Source organism: Aotus nancymaae, unplaced genomic scaffold, assembly GCF_030222135.1.
Source record: "Aotus nancymaae isolate 86718 unplaced genomic scaffold, 86718_ANA_hifiasm-v0.15.2.pri h1tg000064l_0, whole genome shotgun sequence".
Taxonomy (NCBI): domain Eukaryota; kingdom Metazoa; phylum Chordata; class Mammalia; order Primates; family Aotidae; genus Aotus; species Aotus nancymaae.
In genome coordinates, this window is record NW_026988478.1 from 6,546,037 (window position 1) to 6,566,336 (window position 20,300).

At 40.0% G+C, this 20,300-nt stretch overlaps 1 protein-coding gene across 3 annotated transcripts in view; it reads right to left on the reverse strand.

Annotated features, from left to right (window-relative positions):
* SEMA6A (semaphorin 6A) overlaps positions 1 to 20,300 on the reverse strand; it is a 129,638-nt gene that overhangs the window by 43,401 nt on the left and 65,937 nt on the right. For all 3 annotated transcript variants that reach the window (XM_012448709.3, XM_012448701.3, XM_012448693.3), the window contains exons 2-7: positions 16,993 to 17,130; positions 14,672 to 14,789; positions 9,841 to 9,901; positions 8,761 to 8,823; positions 7,929 to 8,030; positions 3,632 to 3,722 (exon numbers count right to left, since the gene is read on the reverse strand). In XM_012448709.3, coding sequence (XP_012304132.1) covers positions 3,632 to 3,722; positions 7,929 to 8,030; positions 8,761 to 8,823; positions 9,841 to 9,901; positions 14,672 to 14,789; positions 16,993 to 17,092 — 535 coding nt within the window. In that variant the 5' untranslated portion in view covers positions 17,093 to 17,130. The remainder of the gene's footprint in view (positions 1 to 3,631; positions 3,723 to 7,928; positions 8,031 to 8,760; positions 8,824 to 9,840; positions 9,902 to 14,671; positions 14,790 to 16,992; positions 17,131 to 20,300) is intronic.

Sequence of the window (20,300 nt, forward strand, 5' to 3'; positions counted from 1 at the left end):
GAAGAAAAAGAAAAGAGGTGAACAGGGTGGGAGCAAGTCAGTGGGGGCTGAGGAATAATAAAGACATCCCCTAGATTGCTTTCCTACATTGGGCAAATGAGATAGGACAACTGGGAAAAATCCAAGAGTCGCTGGGAAAACTCTTAGCCCACATTCCTAACCATTTTAAAGTGGGATCATGAGAGATGAAACATTTTTCATTTTTAAATTGCATGGCAATTTTTTTAAGCAGCAGCAGCAGCAGCAGCTCAGGGAACAGGGTAAATGAAAAATGTTTGCTTCACTTGATTAGCTGGACCTTGACTGAAACCTCAAGGCCAAGGACCCTTGGACGCTGCTACCGCCACCACACCGTGGTAAACCGGATTAGGTGAGAACCCAGGGAAAGATAGCTGCTGATTGTGTCCCCAGAAATTTTAAGTACATGCATTAAGTAAAGGAGTCCTCAGCCTGATCAGGTGAGGGGAGTTGAAGAGAGAGGGTTCATAAGCAAAACAGGGGCTGACTAAATTGCTACCGTCCTGGGAATCACAGCTTCTCTTGACCTCAGGCATGACAGTTCACTAAACTCTGGCAATCTAGCTTTAATAACAGATATTTGCTTCGGTATCTCCAAAGTCACAAACTGAAAACATTCTGAAATAAAACATGCTAAAGCAAAGAAGAAAGGGGAAGGGGTGATGCTTAGTTCAAATAGGTCATTCTTTAATAATTCATGTTTTGGGGAGATATGATTGAAGGTACATCCCAGGCAAAAGAGAATAAAGCAGACTAAAGATTAGTCTCTAGACCTTTTGGTTCCCTCCTGGCTTAGCAAACACTCTGCAAACAAATAATCAAAATGGGGTATTCTAGAATAGCAAAATCTATGTTGCTAAATGGAAACAAGAATTATATCCAAAATAAAAAAAAATTACTTCCTCAATTCACTTTTAGTGGATTACATATATTCATTAGTTGTATGTCAAAGTGACTTATACACAATATAGTTCTGTTCAAGCCCTTTTATATGTAGTATTTTTGTAGTTTGTTTAAAAAATATTGAAACATACTTAAACAAAGATCTTGATGTCTGTCTTTGGTCTTAAAATAACTAAAATTTGCCCAGCTTCAATTTAGAGATGTTTTAATATCTGCAATATTAACAGCTATATATATATCAATAAGTGTTGACTATTTTGGTAGCTTTAAACTGCAGACAGAAAACCTTTAAATTGGCCCAGAAAATACCCATGAATCATAACTTTCCTTATGGATTTTGAGCCTGAGATCATAAAAACATTCTTTATATATTTATGACTATAGAATATATATTCTATATTCCTATAGCCCCAAGCCATATAGATATACATGGTTAGTGGGAGGAGTCAAAAGGGGTGTAGGTAGTGGTGATGGCTATTGCTCCTAACTACTCTCCAAAACTCTTTTTGTTTTACATCCTTTTAAAAACTGGGTATCTCACCAGAACATCGACTTGTAGAACATAATACTTTTCTGCCACTCTTTTTTTTTTTTTGAGACGGAGTTTCGTTCTTGTTGCCAAGGCTGGAGTGGCACGATCTCATCTCACCAAAACCTTCGCCTCCTGGGTTCAAGCGATTCTCCTGCCTCAGCCTCCTGAGTAGCTGGGATTACAGGCATGCACCACCAAGCCCGGCTAACTTTGTATTTTTAGTAGAGATGGGGTTTCTCTATGTTGGTCAGGCTGGTCTCGAACTCCCAACCTCAGGTGATCTGCACACCTCAGCCTCCCAAAGTGTTGGGATTACAGGCATGAGTCACCGTGCCCGGACTCTGCCACTCTTAGTAATATGATACCATTCATTTGCAGTGAGGATCTCCTATTAATAAGGGCTGGACTTTTATGAATTCAAACACTTAAGTGAAAATCTATTTACATATAACACTAGAGGTGGGGACAGTTAATATTTAATATTAACTCATGTGGCTCACTCTGTATAGCTCCTGGAAACTTGGTGGCCATACTAAGTTCTCTGCCCATTCTACCACTTAGGCTACAGTAAGTCTTCTTTTTAGTTTACATTTAAATTATGTTTTTATTTTATTTTATTGAGACAGGCTCTCCTGTCACCCAGGCTAGAGTGCAGTGGTGCAATCACAGCTCACGGCAACCTCAACCTCTTGGGCTCCATGCCCATCTAATTTTTTTTCTTTTTTGTAGAGTTGGGGTCTCCCTATGTTGAACTCCTGGGCTCAAGCAATCTTCCCACCTTGGCCTTCTACAGTGCTGGGATTGCAGGCGTGAGCTACCACTCCTGGCCCTACAGTTAAATTTAAATTCTCCCCTGCAGCCCACGTTCTCCAAGGTCCCAATGAATGCAGGTTCCACGTGTCAGTGAGGGCCTGCAGCAGTAGTCGTGCACTTGGGAATATGCTCAAGTGCTCTCTCCACTGACCTTGCTCATATCTTACAAATAGGTCTGAAAGACTTCGTATTCTTGACACCTGCTTCTCGGTAATACTGTGCTCTCATTTAGGGTGAGAACTCAAGGAACCTCTCGGTGTTAACTCAACAATCTGTCACTGCAGATTCAGGCCCACAAATGGATGACACCGAGGGAAAGGTTCAGGAAGCAAGGAACTAATCTTGTTTCATAATCAAAGCCCTAGGGTCCCTCATCCAGCTAGTATGTGCCAGTTTTTAGCTGTTGTGATGGAAATTATAGCTAACCGCTTTATTACATGCTATAACAATCACTATTATACCAACGCTTCTCTCTACACCCACCTCCTCTTACACAGCTGGTAATGAATTCCTAAATAAATTTCTAATTAAAGCACACAAACTCATATACAAAAATCCCACTAAATCTGAAAATGATGGCCTGTTTGCTATTTCTTTATGTCTTTTGCAGCAGAAAGAAGGGGTGGTGTTGGGGAATAGAGGTCAGCCTAAGCAATTAGCACCCTCCCCTCAGCCACCACGGTCTTTCGGTCAGAGATGGGCGTGTAACCTAATCAAGTCAATGCTATTTGAGAAGATGTCTGTCGGAAGCTTGTGGGTATGCGGCCTCATTGCTCTGAGAGAGTTTCCAGAAGCTTCCTTTTGTTTCTTTCCCTTTCTCTTCTATATGCGGACAAGAAGACATGTAGCCCTAATTGGGGTTGGCAGCCATCCTCTGTGAGAACCGCCTGTCTCATCATGAGGTCGACGCAGAGCATGGGAATGCAAAGGAGCTGCCTCCCAGACCACTGCTGAGCCGCTGAATCTAGCCAACCCCAAGTCCCCCTACCTTAAACAGCAAATGCCTATCACTGGGGGGTTTAAAATTTAAATTTCATTTTATTTATTTTTTTACGTTGGTGGTTTGAGGTGGGATTTTCTATTATTTGAGCCCAAAAGTGCCCTAATTGATTCGCCACATGTTCAGTCCTGTGCTGTTATCCTTTCCTAAAGGCACAAAAGCGTGGGTAAATAGGGCAAAGACTTTTTTTAAGAAGCAAAAGTACAATTTTCATACTAATTTCAAACGGAAAGGCATTCTTAATTACAGTATTCCCCAGAGACTCAAAGCACAACTGTGATTCCATGAATCCTCTAGAGCAGATTCACAGCGACAGGATGAAACATGCAAAAGCAAATGCAACAAGAAGCAATCAGGTCGCTTACCTGCAAACAGTGCAATGTTGGCGTGTTTGGCATCGTAAGGGCATCTGGCCATTCCGCTAAATTCATCTCCGAATGATTCCAACGTATCCATCTGAATGAAATAATAGGACTTAAATACAAACAACAACCAACCGTGGTGTTGTTCTTTTGCCCTAAACCCTCGGAAATTATTTTCAGGAGGTGGCAGGCCTTTCAAAATCTGTAATCGCTTTGAGATGGCCCCTGTTGGAGCCACTGTATATTTCTTAAATTGTACTTGAGAATCACATAAAATAGCTGTGTTAAAAACATGTATTTTTGGCCGGGCGCGGTGGCTCACGCCTATAATCCCAGCACTTTGGGAGGCCGATGCAGGTGGATCACGAGGTCAAGAGATCGAGACCATCCTGGTCAACAAGGTGAAACTCTGTCTCTACTAAAAACACAAAAATTAGCTGGGCATGGTGGCGCGTGCCTGTAGTCCCAGCTACTTGGGAGGCTGAGGCAGGAGAATTGCTTGAACCCAGGAGGCAGAGGTTGCAGTGAGCCGAGATAGCGCCATTGCACTCCAGCCTGGGTAACAAGAGTGAAACTCCATCTCAAAAAAAAAAAAAAAATGTATATTTAGGGGAGAGATGGTTGAATCAGACATGCTTCTGAGCAGTGTACTCTTCCACCCAGCACATTTTTTTATGGAAGTCTTTTTTAGATATTTTATACCAACCGAGAGCTTTCTGTTGAACTTTGACAGACTTTGTGGTCTGTGGGTCTGGCATGTATTCAAAAATGATGCTTAGCACACAATGATGCAACGGAAATGCCCTTATCCTAAGCTGTGCATGCTCTAATCCTAGCAATAAGGAAACAATACACAAGGGGTGTATAGTTTCCTTTATAATGTACCTAATCCTAAAAAATAGTGGTTATAGCTGTAGCTGGTCAAAGGCAAGAAGCAGTGAAGAACAGATGTATCGGTTTGTGACACTGGAAAGGTCCAGAGACAAAGCAATGCCATGGGGAATTCCTCTTTCCATGAAGTAAAAACCAACCCTTGAAGCAGTCATGAAATCTTAGAATTCACAGCAGCTCCTGGGAAACTAAGCCACTATCGGGTACAGATAAGTATATAAAGACCCAGCCTGAGTTTTGCAAAAGTTTAAGAGGATTAGAGTACAGGAGAAAAAAGGTAGGGAGTGCAGTTTTAGATTGATAGTGGGTAGCCTTTAAATCTCTCCCCCAGATAATCTTAATAATCGAATTTGGGGATATAACCTTTCTAACACATTCAGCTTGCTTGTGTTATAAAAATTAATATAGATCACGGCATGGCAGAGAGGCAGATACTGAAAATTTATCACTCTCTTGCTTCATGTCACTCTAATCAACTTAATACTTGTGTGCTATGATAAGACTTGGGTTTTTCAGTGGAAGAGTGGTCATTGTTTTCCCTTTGAACCATTGTCCTGATCTGTTGATAAAAAGCACTTAAGAGAGAAGCTGTCATTCTCCCTGCAGCCAAATACATTATGTCCCATATGATCAGCAATATCACGCTGTGCCTGAGTCTAAAAATACACTTTTCTCAGCAGTGCTAAGGGTTCTTACTACCATTCACAGTGCTAGGCGTATTGTTGGGAACCGAGTGTGAGCAACAGGTCATCTGTGGCTTCTAAGAGGCCTGGGCTCCTGGAGCATGTCTTAGCAGGTGTGGCTGGAACAAGCGACAGGTGACGGCATTACCATAGGTGTAGAATCGTGGGAAAGGGAACATGTAGAGGAAGAATAAGCCAGACCGGTCGTGGCCTGTATATCACAGCGCCAAGAAAACCTGTGATTTGTCATAAAACATAGCTTTCCAACTAAGGAATTCCTTGGGATTTGTTAGAAGCATTAATCTTAATGAGTCCGAAACAATGACAAACAGGGATGGAATATTAAGTGGTAAATGAAAGTTGAAGCCTTAGCTGTATGCTGTCACTGGCTAGAGTAAATACTGGGCTAGACTGGCTACCTCTATTGTAAACTGATGGATCTTGTCTCTGTACTTAAAAACTTGATCTTTTGTTTATGACAGACCTTCATGTACTAATTTTGATTTTTTTTAAATACTGCATTAAAAATCTAACTTAAGGCCGGGCACGGTGGCTCACGCCTGTAATCCCAGCACTTTGGGAGGCCGAGGCGGGTGGATCACGAGGTCAAGAGATCAAGACCATCCTGGTCAACATGGTGAAACCCCGTCTCTACTAAAAATACAAAAAATTAGTTGGGCATGGTGGCGCGTGCCTGTAATCCCAGCTACTCAGGAGGCTGAGGCAGGAGAATTGCCTGAACCCAGGAGGCAGAGGTTGCGGTGAGCCGAGATCACACCACTGCACTCCAGCCTGGGTAACAAGAGCGAAACCCCGTCTCAAAAAAAAAAATCTAACTAAATTACTGAATCTTTTGGTGCCCCCTTCTATTTTATGCCTGAGCCACATCCCTCGCTGTCTCCACCCTAATCCTGGCCCTGTTGGTGCCCATTTCCAAGTGTAAGAAGGAAGATGAGTATGAGGGTCAAACAGACCCTCCCTTCACTGTTCATGCCAAGGAAAGGCAGGGGGTCTTTCTGATGTGCTTGCTGGTGCTGATTCCAGCCCATCATTGCTTTTCTCATTCTTCCCACTCCTAGGGTTTCACTTTATGATGATGGAACCCAAATCTATATTTCTCCCCATATTCTCTCTAAATCAAAGCTTACCAATCCATCTTCTTGCTAGATAGCCCTATGCATGTCCCATAGGCAGTGCTCTGCACAGTGCCTGGCACACTCATAATGTGCAAAATGGAGCCTTTACCTTCACCCTCCCCCAATCCCAACCTCACGGCTCTTCCTTTATTTCCTGTCTGAATTGGTGGCGGCCCTATCCATCTACTCACCAAAAGATGGCCTAGCAGTCATTCTTGACGTGCCTCTCTCTCTATCCTGTGCTTCTTATCAATTATTAAATCCTACCAGTTTTTGTCACTTCAGTATTTCCTGAATCTATTCTCTTCCCTTCTTCCCTAGGGCCATCTACATCTCAAGCTTCTTTCTGTTAACACTTGTCATTTCACAGTCCCACAATTCAAAACCAAATGACGTTTCTCAAGCTCAACAGGCCATTTCTTACTCCCTGCCTTTGTTCATGCTCTTCCCTGCTACCTGGAACGCCTTTCTTCCTTCATTTGGCTAACTTCTCCTTATCCTGTAAGACAAAGGTTAGGAATTACCTCATTCAATGCTTCACAAAAATTAATTAACACCTGTTTGGGAGGCATTATATTCGGTTCTGGACAATCACAGATGTGATCTCTGCCTGTGTTTCTTAAGGGCGGGAGTATTTGTGTTCCAGGTATGAGAACAACCGGTAGGAAAGTTTGATGACAGGGGGTCATCTACCCAGTTCTGTCACTTTCCCAGACTCCTCTCCTCATGTATGGCAAGAACTTTTGTGTTGTGCTCCCATAATTCATTGCATGATGTCACCATGGCAGCAACCCTATGGAATTGTAGTTTTCCTCTCCCTACCTGGCTTCCCGAAGGGTGGAGGCCTCCTATGTATCTTTACAACCTCAGCACTAGGCCACAGTAGGAACACAGTACATGTTTGCTGAGAGAAAGCCTGGCAGAAAGATGTACAAGGAAAGCTAACAGTGGTGCAGCCAAAACCTCAGATCACTGCCACCTCTGCTTCCATGCCTGGCAAAGTCCCTGCTCCTTCATCAGCATTTCTATTAGCTGCATCAAAACCAGCTAGATTTACTAACTCTTTAAGAGAGTACCCCCAACCCCTGCATAAAGCCAAGGTAAGTAAGGCCGTGGTCAAGAAAGCTGAGTGCTCAATGGAATTAAATTCCCGTGTTCTTGTAGGAAAGTCTACAGTTTCAAATGACATGCTTTTGAGATACCTTTTAGAATAGAAATCTCTCACCATATAAGTGTGCTTTTGTGCTTAGAGGGTAGATAGTGGGGTGGGAGAGAGAAAGAAATAGAGAGAGAGGAAATCCACATGGTATACATGGTAAGTATGTCAGTCTTCTGAACAATAAAGAAAAGGGTCTTACAGAGACTAACTTTGCTAGGCAGGCTCTTTAAAGATGTGTCAATCAACCCTGAACAAACAGGAAGCTTAGAAGCCTGCTCAGGATCACTCATGTGGAGCAATACATTAAGTCGAACAACTGAGAGGAACTCAGGTGGTGTTGAATTACCCCTCTTATGTTGCTGCAGGTACAATCACAGTAAATTATGAAATGCCTCCTGGCAGTGTGGTTCCAACCGACAAATAGCATTTACCTTATAGTTTCTGCAGGAAGGGTTGAAGGCATTAGTTCCACAGACAAACAATGCATCATCGGTTTTCTTCAAAAGAACTTTAATAAAGTTGTGACACTCATCCTGAAAAATAATTCAAACTGTTTTGTATCGTGTCCATTCAATACAGAAATTGATTCTTCACTGTATGCCATGGTTGGCTTACAGTAAGGTTAAAATGGAGGTGGCTGATCAGTTCTCCCATTAAAAGTTCAAGTTCCTCCTGATGTGAACCAGAAATGATGCCGACATCAACCATTACTCTTTCAATATTAAATAAAAACAAGGCATAGAATGAAAGAGTATGTGTTTACTTTATGTGACAAAAGGAAGGCAAACCTGGAAGTGCCAACCTCCCAGCATATTAATTTTAATGCCAGATGCCCCAGCGTTCCCTGATGTACAAAGCTGCTGGCTGAATTGTGTTTTTATGTTGTTATACGACCAAAGGCACAAAACCCCACATATCTGTGCAGCCTTTTATGAGCTCTTCCCCAGACTCCCTGTGGGCCTTTGACTACAGAGGTGGGCATCGCAGTGCACTCAGAAGACTGCGGGCAGCCAGCTTTGTGTCCATGATCCTGTGTGCGCCTAAGTAGTTCATGATGCAGGCCTAGCAGCTGTTGTAATGTTTCATCACATTAAAAGCAAACTATTTTTGCAAATTAAAGCCTTCAATAAGTTGATGGGAAAAGCAATTACTGGGAGAAAAGGGAAAAAGCACAATCCATTCTACATCATGGTCTACGGCGGGAGATAACAGTCAAAAACTTAACCCAAAGTGGCAGCTGCAGGAGAAATGAAAATTGCCTACCTTATGTTTTCCCTTCATCCTGCATGTGTCTACATCGGCCTGTCTAGATTTCCATGTCAGTTTCTGCAGGGATCAAGAAAGAAATCAATTAGAGCCCAGAGGTTGTTGCATTTGATTTTAGAAGTAAGAGTTCCCTTGGGGAGACTAAAGGCTGAACATATATTTATTGAAAGCTTTCTGCACCCTTTCTCCATGATTAATTCACCATAACAACAAAAGATTCCAGATGAAAACGTTCGTTTAATTTGGAACTCCTATCTATTCATTAAACCACAAAATGGTCTTCTTGTGTTTGAGATAAAGATGAAGGAGAAAGGAAAAAAGAATAAATAACAGTGTGGAAATTTCACGTAAACTTTCCAGATTAATTTGCTAAATTATGATCATTTTGATAAAATATATGTCCTTGCCCTTTCCTTTCAGTTGATAAATCAATTTTTATAAAGAAGGCTTTTTTCTTAAAATATGGAAGTCATTTTCTTAAACATAAAGAGGACATTCACTCCAGGTGGACAAAGATTTAATTCAGGTTATACTCCTTCCCATAGACTAATGGACTGAAGGGATCTTCTACTTCTATGGCATAGGTTTTATTAACTAAAGTATCCCCATGTGGAGTTATAAGGAAAGCTTAGGTTATACTTTACGTCTGTCTGAAATGGGTAATGATCAAGTTCCTGAACCACAACAGTCAAATCAAACTTAATACCGCAAGACATGGAAATATAACATTGAAACCTTTGTAGAATACATTTGTGGAACAAAATTTTACTTATGAAAACTGATGATTTCCTTGATACATGAGGCAATAGTTTTATTAAAGAAATGTAGAAATTACCTAAAATTCCAAAATGTATATGTACACATATATTTGATGAACAAAATATGAAGTACATAACTGTTCCTGAACATATATTAAATCGTAACCTGTTCCCTAATTAGGATTTCACAAAATGCATGTTGCCATCTCTAAATTATGATTAGCCACATCATCTTAATCAATGCACTTAAAATACATATTCTGTTCAAGAACTATGCAAAGGTCATTTATTTTACAGATATGGTTTTAAAACAACTTACTTTGCTACAGTAAATTTCTTCCGTGTGTGATGTGTCTATATCAACAGTATAAATATGGTCCCTATAGACAAAGAAAAATAATGTAAGGTCAAACACAGAGTCAAAACAGTTCATTTTCTGCTTAATGAATTATGTCTTATCAGGACAGATAAGCCCATATCCATGTTCTTAGAAAAACATGATGTCCACATGCAAGAAGAAAAGAGTGCAGCCTTGGAGAGATGTCTCCATCCCATTTAGCACCTTCTGATTAAGCATGGCATTGTGCTCTAAGTGACACCTTCATGGAAACTTTCCTGTATTAGCTCTTCTCTCTGACACTACAACTACAGCATCTGCATACATGTAGCTCAGAAGGGAGGGCTTTGAAAGTTAAATTGGCCCAAAGACTAGAACACAAATGGATTCACGTGCCCTTTCATTACCTTCAAATACACGTACCAAATACTTGGTATTCAACATGCCACATTTGTTCATCAAGAGGGCTAACAAAAAACTGATCTCCATCTCCATCTTTCTTTTAAAAATATATTTCCATCTTAACTTTGATTATTTGATCAACAGGATGGAAGATGATAAAGTTAAAATTATTTCCAGAAGCCACTCTTTTCCTCATAATGATGGTCAATTGAAGTCTAAAATGTACTTGAGCTAAAGTTTACATTTCTTGCTTCTGTTCACCTTCCTGTTTTGCTGAGAATTTGGTTGTCTTCACAATTTGCTGCCAATCTAGCTTTGGAAGGGGAGAAAGAATCAGCAGCTCAGGTGTGGGGCTATATTTAAATATCCCCTTCTGTGTGAGCTGAGTACAAGGGCGTTTTTGTCTGGAATTCATAAGAAAGAAAAGAAAAGAACTACACTCAACAGAGGAGATGGGGGGCTAGCGAGGGAAAGCAAAACAGCTCATTTTCCCTTGAAATAACATTGACTTTGTCTAAAATGCAGGAAGTCCTGGGGCTGGAAAATTACCCACAGCTTTAAACCAGGACCTCAAGTCTCCCATGCAGACTTTTAAGCCCCCTTGTTACTTAAAAGAAAAAGCAGGGAGAAGAAAAGAAAGGAATTATTTGCAGGATTCACTTCTATATATATATAATGTTTTTCAGTTCTTGGGAAATCTGTTTGCTTCTCATTTTAGGAAAAACACAACAGAGAAAAATAACAGGCCGTCTCACGTGCAAATAAAAGGAGCAGGAAGGGTAGTTGGCTGAGAAAACTCCCTTGCCTGCTACTTGAATGTGTGTGTGTGTGGAGGGAGGGGTGTGGGGGAGGAGGGCGTGGTAAGGGGGTGGAGGAATAGGGGCCTGTTTTGTAAATTGCTGAATTGGGAAGTTTCTTCAAACTTCAGTAGGCTGCCAGAATCGCCCTGCCCTTTAATTTCAAGGCAGTTTTACTGCATTTGTTTATTACTTGTTAGACTTTATTGGTGGTGCTGTGGTCAGACTCATTATTGGAATGGAACTGCCTATTACTTTGGTATCAGGTTTGAGATGACTGGAGGCTTTTCCTTGCCTGCTTCCCCTCAAAACTTAAGTTGAAGTTGAATATATGAATTGTAAATGAACAACTGATTAATATGCATTGGCAGCTCCTCAGAAAGCTCTCAGATTGCCCCCTTTTGGCATGGCCTGTTTATGTTAATTAGCAGTTTAGAGATTAAAAAAGAAGAGGAATTTACAAAGTGGATAATAATAAAGCAGAATTGAAAGGGGATCTTGCCACCAACCCTCACTCAGTCCCCCGGGTTCTGGATGGGACTTGGCTTGCGATTGCTGACCAATTGTCTAGAAGAACTGGGAAGCCTTTTAAACATAGAATTCTATGAATGAAATCTTCTCTTGGACAATGACAATCTTTTTCCATATCCAGAAGCTCACATGGCTCTCGCAAACAAAAATGGTGCTTTATGGTAAACCACAGACCAGGGGTCATTCCCAACCATCTGAGTGTGCATGCATCCCTGGCCTCATACGCTGTTCTTCCTGAATTAAGTTATTTGAACATAAACTGACTTAATCTTAGGACTTCCTCTTCTCCCTCCAGCAAGCACCACTGAATTGTGTTGCCATGGCTTGAGCCTGGGGGGGATTTAGCTTTAAATCGTGTTACTTGCTGCCTAGAAACCTGGATCTCTCAGAGCAATGTTGGGAAGTATAAAATTAAAGTGAATTAAAGTTGGGAAGTATAAAAATAAAGTGTAAAATTAAAAGAAGAGAAGAGGCCCTAAAGATGGTGGGCACAGAACTCCTTCAGGAATTTTCTAAGGGTGTGTATTGAGAGGAAGTGGCTGCGTATGGTGTGAAAACCAACATGTCAATGCTACAGTGATACAAACTTGACCTTTGATGAAAGATGCGTTTATTTGATAGTTTCAAAAAATTTAATGTGTTTCTTCTTTTTATCCTATTTCTTCTTTTCCTTTCCTTCCTTGGGGTGAGGAATTACTATAAAGCTGTCTTGGTTCTAATGAACTGGAATAATGATCACTTTTAAGTCTGCATAGGACCTTGCTCCTAACACTTGTGTAGCGCTGGGACCTGCAGTCCACACCCTGCTAAATCATCAAATACCAGGGCAGTCTGTTATACCATTTTTTTCCCCCAGAGACTCAGTTGCAAAGTGAACAATTCACAAGAGATTCTTGAGTCAACCTATTTCTCACAGATTCAGTGTTTTATCATTTGTTTTGATTGGCCCTTAGATAATTGAGTACTAATGTCATTTTCTAATCCTACTACATTTAGGAAAATAAAAATGACATTTAAGAAGGAGCTGGTATTCTATCAGAGAGGTGATCACTGAGCATCTCATTGAAATGCTTTATAATGAATACCCATAATGACCATGTTCTTAACAGCTATTAGAAGGGCATTATCAGGACAAACAGTATCAGCTCTATTCCTTAGTATGCAGCACAGTACAGGGAATGACAGCATGGACTCTAGAGCAAGACCATCATGGTTCAAATCCTGCCTCTGTCATTTTGACCCTGTCATTTCACCTTTCTGTCCCTTGGATTCCTGCTATAAGACATGGGAATAATTATAGCTCCTTCTTATAGGGTCGTTTCCAGAATTGGATGAATTAACATTCATAAAGAACCTACAGCTATGTTTGTTAATTGTATGCACACAGCATACTTGTATATACTATGTAAGTATTTGTAAAGTAAAACTTTAAAAATGTATTTGGACATTGCTCCCTGTGGCCAAGTTAGGGGCACTCTCAGAACGTTTTAATGTAGCCTTTTTTTTTCTTTATGTTGCAAAGCTTGTCATCAGATCTAAGTGCTTTGGAAGAATCAACCACTATTGTTACTTACTTGTTCTTTCCTTATGCCATATAGAAACATAATCTGCATTTCTAGGCCAGTCATCGTGGCGTACACCTGTAATCCCAGCACTTTGGGAGGCTGAGGTGGGTGGGCCACTTGAAGGTCAGAAGTTCGAGCCTGGCCAACACGGTGAAACCCTGTCTCTACTAAAAATACAAAAATTAGCTGGGTGTGGTGGCATGTGCCTGTAGTCCCAACTACTCAGGAGGCTGAGGCAGGAGAATTGCTTTAACCCTGGTGGGGAGGAGGAGGTTGCAGGGAGCTGAGATCGCACCACTGCACTCCAGCCTGGGTGACAGCTGTGAAACCCTGTCTCAAAAAACAGCATAAGCTCCATTTCTTCTCCCCAGTGTGAAATGATTAAACAGTGTAGTGCCAGGAAAGACCACAGGGAACACCATAAGATAATGCTCCCTGTTGCTCTTCATTTGGAATTATTCTGAATAGCTACACACTCCCAAAATGGAAGAACATACATTGTTGAAATCCTAAGGGACTTCATTAAGGTCATCAAATATGACCTCTCATTTGTTAGAGGATACTTATGGCCAGAGAAGTCGTGGTCTGGCTAAATTAAGGGCAGAATTAGAACAAAAGCCTGAATATGTCAGCCCTGTTTGAACAGTATTCTTACCATGCCATTCAGCCTTAAGACATCAGTCTGTCTGTCTAAATAACATTTCCCCAATGGATGAGTTTTTTTTTTTTTTGTTAAAACTAAATAAAAACCTTCTAAAATATATATTATGCTTTCTTTGGTTGTCATTGCCATTCTTTCAAAGTAATGATATATATTATCAATGATATATATGTTAACTGCAAAAATACAAATAGGTTAAATACACCTAACATTCATACTATATAATACATGTTTACACATTCAACTTAATTTAACAAACAAGGATTAGACTGGATGAGGTGGCTCATGCCTGTAATCCCAGTATTTTGGGAGGTCATGGTGGGTGAATCACCTGAGGCCAGGAATTCAAGACCAGCCTGACCAACATGGTGAAACCCTGTTCCCACTAAAAATACAAAATTAACCAGGTGTGATGGCACATGCCTGTAATTTGAGCTACTTGGGAGGCTGAGGCAAGAGAACTGCTTGAACCCAGGAGAGGGAGGCTGCAGTGAGCTGAGATTGCACCACTGCACTCCAGCGGGGGCAACAAGAGTGAAAACTCTGTCTCAAACAAACAAACAAGTATTGAGGAGCAGAGCATTCAAATGGGTGCTTCAATAAATACTTGCATATCTGTTCAAAATAAACAGTGGATTATTTGAGTGTAAGTGCCCCAATATGCTATTATTTCTATTTAAATCCACATAGGGTTAAACAGACGCAGACGATTTTGAAATAATGATTGCTTGACAAATTAAAGGAGCCTTTAAATTAAATAACACTCTATTTAGAAACCTCAAGATCTTAAAAATAATGCATAGCTGGTAAATTGAGGACTCTGGGCCTTCGGACGCTCTGGGGAAAAGGCCCCTTACCTAGCAGCAATGTAGAGGGTTCTGTTCATGATCATAATCATCTGGATGTCCAGCCTGTGCCTCTGTGTGGTGTTCCGTCCTGGCTTGTGGCCCACAAACACCGGATACTGTTTTGTATCTGTGAAAAGAGGAGATGGGGCAAAAAAGGAAAAGCAAATCAAGCCAGGAATTACCCGGGTAGGGAGGGGAGGGGACAGGCCACAAAAGAAAGCCGTGTTTAAGTCAGACCGTGCCACCATTTTCCATCTCCATTTGAGTCTGTTATTTTAGGAAATATGATGGAAGAGTGCTCTTTAAGGTTCATCAAGTTACAGTTTCATTTCTAGATAAGAAGAAGCCTGGATTTATATTTCTAAGTGTCTCAATTTTTGATTTGTCCCTCTTTCTCAGGGCTCAACTTGCTAGTGAACCCTTTGCATGAAGGTGCTCTTTTCTTCCACAGTTTTCTTTTCATCTTCTGTAGAGCTAAGCCTGAGGGGGCAGTCTGCCAAAGATCTTGTCTCGGGACAAAACTATTTCAAAGCAGCCTTCCCATCAATCACTACAAATGCAATGTGGTCTGGAGGCGAGAGCCCTTGTCCAGGAGCCAGAAGAAAAATACAGTCTCCACAGGCGTCCAGTTGGAATAATCCACTATTGAAGGCAGCCCCGCGAGATTGGTTGGCATTCTAGGAACTGTGGGAAGTTCACTCTTGAGTAAAGCAATTGGCTAACAATTTCACAGAAATGTGGGCTTTGACAGGACAGGGTCAAACTGAGTGTAGCCAGTCAGGTGATCAGGAATTTTCCCTGACCTGGTGAGTCAATGAGCATATTTTTCTTTTCCTATAGTTCTCTTTGGCTGAGAGCGGCCAATCTGTATTGAGATCTGACCTTTAAAAATATCCACATCTCAACATCCGTTTATACCTGCAATCTCCAGAGTGCTGGTGAGCCTCCAGAGAAACTAAGGAGGAAAGAAAGATGGGCCACATTTAAAAGGCGCTTGTTTTCTGGAGAGAGGTAGGGGTATGAATAATGACTAGAAAACCATTCACAGATTTATGCTTAGACCCCTCACTTTACACCCTTGTACTATCTGACCGTTACTCACAGTGGGTATCTTATCAGGGAGGCTTAGTATATTTTATTCACAATAGAGAGCTTGGAATAAGATAATCTTGTGCTTTCCCTTCCACTGCTTTGAAATTTCATGTACCCATTTATCAAGGAGATTGCTAAAACAATTCAAATGTCTCTATGATCATGGATTTAAGTGACCATTGAGGAATGGTTTTCAGCAGTACATCTGGGCTGGAGTCGCTTCTATACTCGGGCATCCAAGACAGAAAACTTATCTCAAATGGAAATAAATAAATGTTTATTAAGTTTGGGACCCTGAGTTCGGTGGACTCTTTCGGGAGTGATGATCTTGAACTACACATTTGGCCTTAATCATGACCTTAGACTTTGCACTAATTGTTGTGTGCCAGTTTTGCTACCTCATCTTCCAGCCCAGAAAGAACAGCTGAACACTGGGCATATTTGGATCTCCTTAGTATTCTATATTAATGTTAGATACCTTTGTACGGTTCACTCAGTGTTTGTTTTGGGGTAATTACTATGAAAAGAGATATTTAGAAAAAAATGCTCTCTTACATTTTTACTGTAATAAAATACTTAAGTCTTTAGAGGGCATGAATAACAAAGTGGTAAATTGAATGTGCCATCCAACACATAGGCAGGACTTTCCTCTTTTGAGGAGACAACTGAATTCTTAATCATGTCAGTATCGACTCCTGACAATGAAGCAGAGACCAAAGGAAAGTTATTAATGGTTAAAATGGGTCCTCTATAAATTCAAAATTACTCTTTACCCAAGTCTATTAACTATGTAACTTCTAAGTCCAAAAAAATAATTTTCTCTGAAGTACTCAAAAAGCGTCATGATTTTTTGTTCATATCTTGCAACAATCCCTATATATGGAATTATATGTAAAGATGTGTAATACTGGCAATACCCAGATAACAGTGATAGTCTCCCACAGAGCTGATCTTAAGGCATGAACACCATGGCCTCCATGTAGTAACTGAGACTTCATCAGTGTTTCGAGGGATGTTTCAAATCTTCACACGTGTCCCCACAACAACGTCTGATGGAGTTATAGAAAAGTCACCCTGTCAATTTGACTAGACCTGAATTATCCACCTTTGCCATGTACAGAGATTAAAATAACTAACAAGTCACTTTTTCTATTTCATTTTTAGTTTTTATTTTTTGCTAGGCTGATTCAGGCCAAAACGTTCTCAAAGAGACAGTGAGTGAGACTGTGGGTACTTACAGTTGCCATGCGAAATACTGATTGGCTCAGAATCTTCTGGGAAACCAGCCCCAGCAAAGTGTAGCAGTGTGAAATATAGCAGCAAGGCTTCTGACCTCATAGTAGTTCAGCGGGGAGACTTTATTTCTCTACTTCACCCTGCCAAAAAGTAAAGAACAGATTTTTTTTCCAAGTCAGTTCAAAGCCGTAAAATGAAATACCCTTAAAGATAAATTCCAGAGAAAAAAAGGCTTCTGCTTTACATCTTCTACAGGGTAAATTTGTTGACTTTTGTGTTTGGAACTTGTACCTGTTACCTATTGCTATCTCCTTCACCACGCATCTGACCCCTTCCATATGGGACAAAGATTTAGTTCTTTTATCTTGAGCCATCTTTAAGCTCTTATCAGGGGCTATTTCACAATCATGAAAGCTGCATTCAAAAAAATGTGAATAACTAAGAAGATGTTTTTTCCTTTTTAAGGTAAATATTTTTCCATACAGATACCAAGACTGCCACTCCCAGACACGCCCAGGATCACTCAGTAATTTGAGATGATTGCCAATATTGAAAAACAGGAGATTTCTGATATGAATCTAGATTTTTCAGTTTGTTTGTAAAAATCAGAATACCTGCCATACTGATCTAAGTAACAGTTTCCCTTAGGCACCACACCTCCACCTCCAACACACAGATACACAGACAGACACGCGCACACACACACACAAATCTATAACTCGTCCTGCTTACTAATTTCCATTACCTGCTTGACCCTTAGTTGAGATATTCACCCCTGATTTATGTCATTCTACAGTGACTTAGACATAAATAAATAAAATCACAGTCTATATTTAAAGAGAAGTAGGCAGATCCTTTCACAGTCTGTGAAGACTAGTACAAGGAGAATTTGAAACCACATTCTGAAACGGTATTGTTGATTTTAAAAAGTCATATCTCTATATATTTTAGTCTCAATCCTTCCTTGCAGTGAAATAGTAGTGAATAAAAATGTCAGATATACTGTTCTACCCATCTGTATTTTCTTGATGAAGCTCTTTATGTGTAGAAAAATTCTCCTAAATCTTGGAAATAAAAACAATGCCATGTGGGACTGCTGGATACAGTGAAAAAAAGACTCATGATACAGTAAATATCACTTAATTCTCAGGCATATTTCAAATAAGCTTGATCTATCATGGAAATTAATGTAAAATGAGGATATCTTTTCATCTTTCTAGAGCAGTAAACTCTTTGAAGTAGCCTGCCAAAGATTATCTTTTTTGAACAAAGCTATTTTTCAGTAGTCCATCAATCATTTAAGATTTATGTGTAGAAATGTCAAACTTAGTAACCTAGATGTCTTTGAAAGTTAATTTGCAAACAAACTGCTAACTTACGCTTTTTGGTACACCATTTAGATCACATACCTATGTCTCTCTTCTGCATGCCAAAAAAGCATTAATCAGTCCCAAGTGTTGCACTGTAACTTATAATTTCACAGACACAGCTGGGTCTTAATCATTTTTTCAATTGAAAAGTGCACATTAATTAATTTGCTTCATCTTGAAAATCAAAGAGGGAGAGAGATTGAGAGAAAAGCCTAAACAATTCCATATCTCCATCTCTGATATGTAGATTAAAATTAAACTTTAAATGATTACTTGTTCGTAAGGGTGAATCATTACGAAGAGACATAAACATGTATTTATTAGACAGGTGAAAAGCAAGAGTCTACTCATTCATATATTTGCCAGTTCTTCCTATCCTAGAGAATCTGAACTCAAAGGAAAAAAGCTCTGAAGTGCCCGATTTGCTTCTCATGGCTCCTGTTCAGTACAGCATTAAAGGGAAGAAATAAATAACAAAAGTAACTAAAACATAAACAAGACACCAGTCAGCTGTTAGATTTTAGGAGAGAAGGCATCTGGCGGGGGGAGGGAGGGAGAACTGGCAACTTTTACCAGGAGCTCAAGAATAGTATTATACAGAAGCATATTGCCTCAGAGGATTTGCAGCATATAATGAAAGAAAAGAGGAAACTCAAAAGGCCAATTCTCATTCCTTTAGAAATCTTTAGTTATATGTATGCTTTTAAGGATTAATTTTTCTTGACGTGACAAATGAGTCTCCGTCCTTCGACAACTGCATTCATCTTTGTACAAATGTCCTACAAGCTAACAAGACAATGTCCTGCTACTTTATTGTATCCCCCAATTTTAGTTTTTTCCATCTGAGGATTATAAATGTGTCAAATGCAAAATTCTCAACCCCAGAAGCTGGCAGGAAAAGCAATGCATGCAGAAGAAATCTGTTATGCAAGTCAATGGCTATTCTGGCTATCCTTGCAGTCAGAATCAAGGCTGAGATATGTCACTTAAATATCTCCAGGTTTACAGTGGGGCTTTCTGCCAGGAAAAATAGCTGTTGTATATGTCTTTCTATCATTATATCATCAGGCAGTTAACATGTACATCATATGGGTGAAAGTGCTCTGGCAGTATTGGTTAATCTCGGTCAGTTCACATGAACACTTTAAAATTTTCTTCAGTTGAAGTTTTGATGTATTATTCCCTATCTACTCAATTTTGGGCCCTAACCCTTGGAAATATGTAGACAATAAATTTTCTTGTTGAAATGATTACTTTGCAGAGGGACCCCAATTCCATAACATTGTAATTTCTCATCCAAAGAACACAGTCTTTTCTAAGATCACACAATACAGTCTTGCACCAGCCCAGGAGAACAAAAACAAGAGCTTTCCACTGAGTTTACAAACCTTGAGCGAGTTGTGCTGCTGCAATTTAAGAGGCTGTTTAAGTCACTTTCAAGACTTTGAAAAGTGCTACCCACATGCAGCATATTTATAGGTATCTGCAAACATTTGTCGATTTCTCTGTCTGTGACTGTGCTTACATAGGCTAAATATAACTTAGACTTAAGCAGCTATTCAGAAAATTAGATAAAGGAAGTCTGTCAATATAAGGATTCTAAATAAAAACATTTACTTCATAAGTAAGCCTATTATATCTGAATTTTCCATTTACTTGTCTCAGCCTTTCACTCTTCTTAGCCTGAAGAGAAATGGCCTTTGTAAAACGTATCATTACTACAAAGTTATAATCCAAATATCCCCAACCTCAGAAATTCACAGAAAGCCTTAAGACATTTTCATTTTAATAGGCATCTGCTTGGTGAGTTTATTATTAGGTCTATTTAGGTTCATCTGAAATTAATTTGTATTGACTTTCTACGCTCAAACAAAAATTCTTTTTCACAATAATTTTTCCCTACAGCTTTTAAACCCAAATTGGATAACAGAACTGTGATA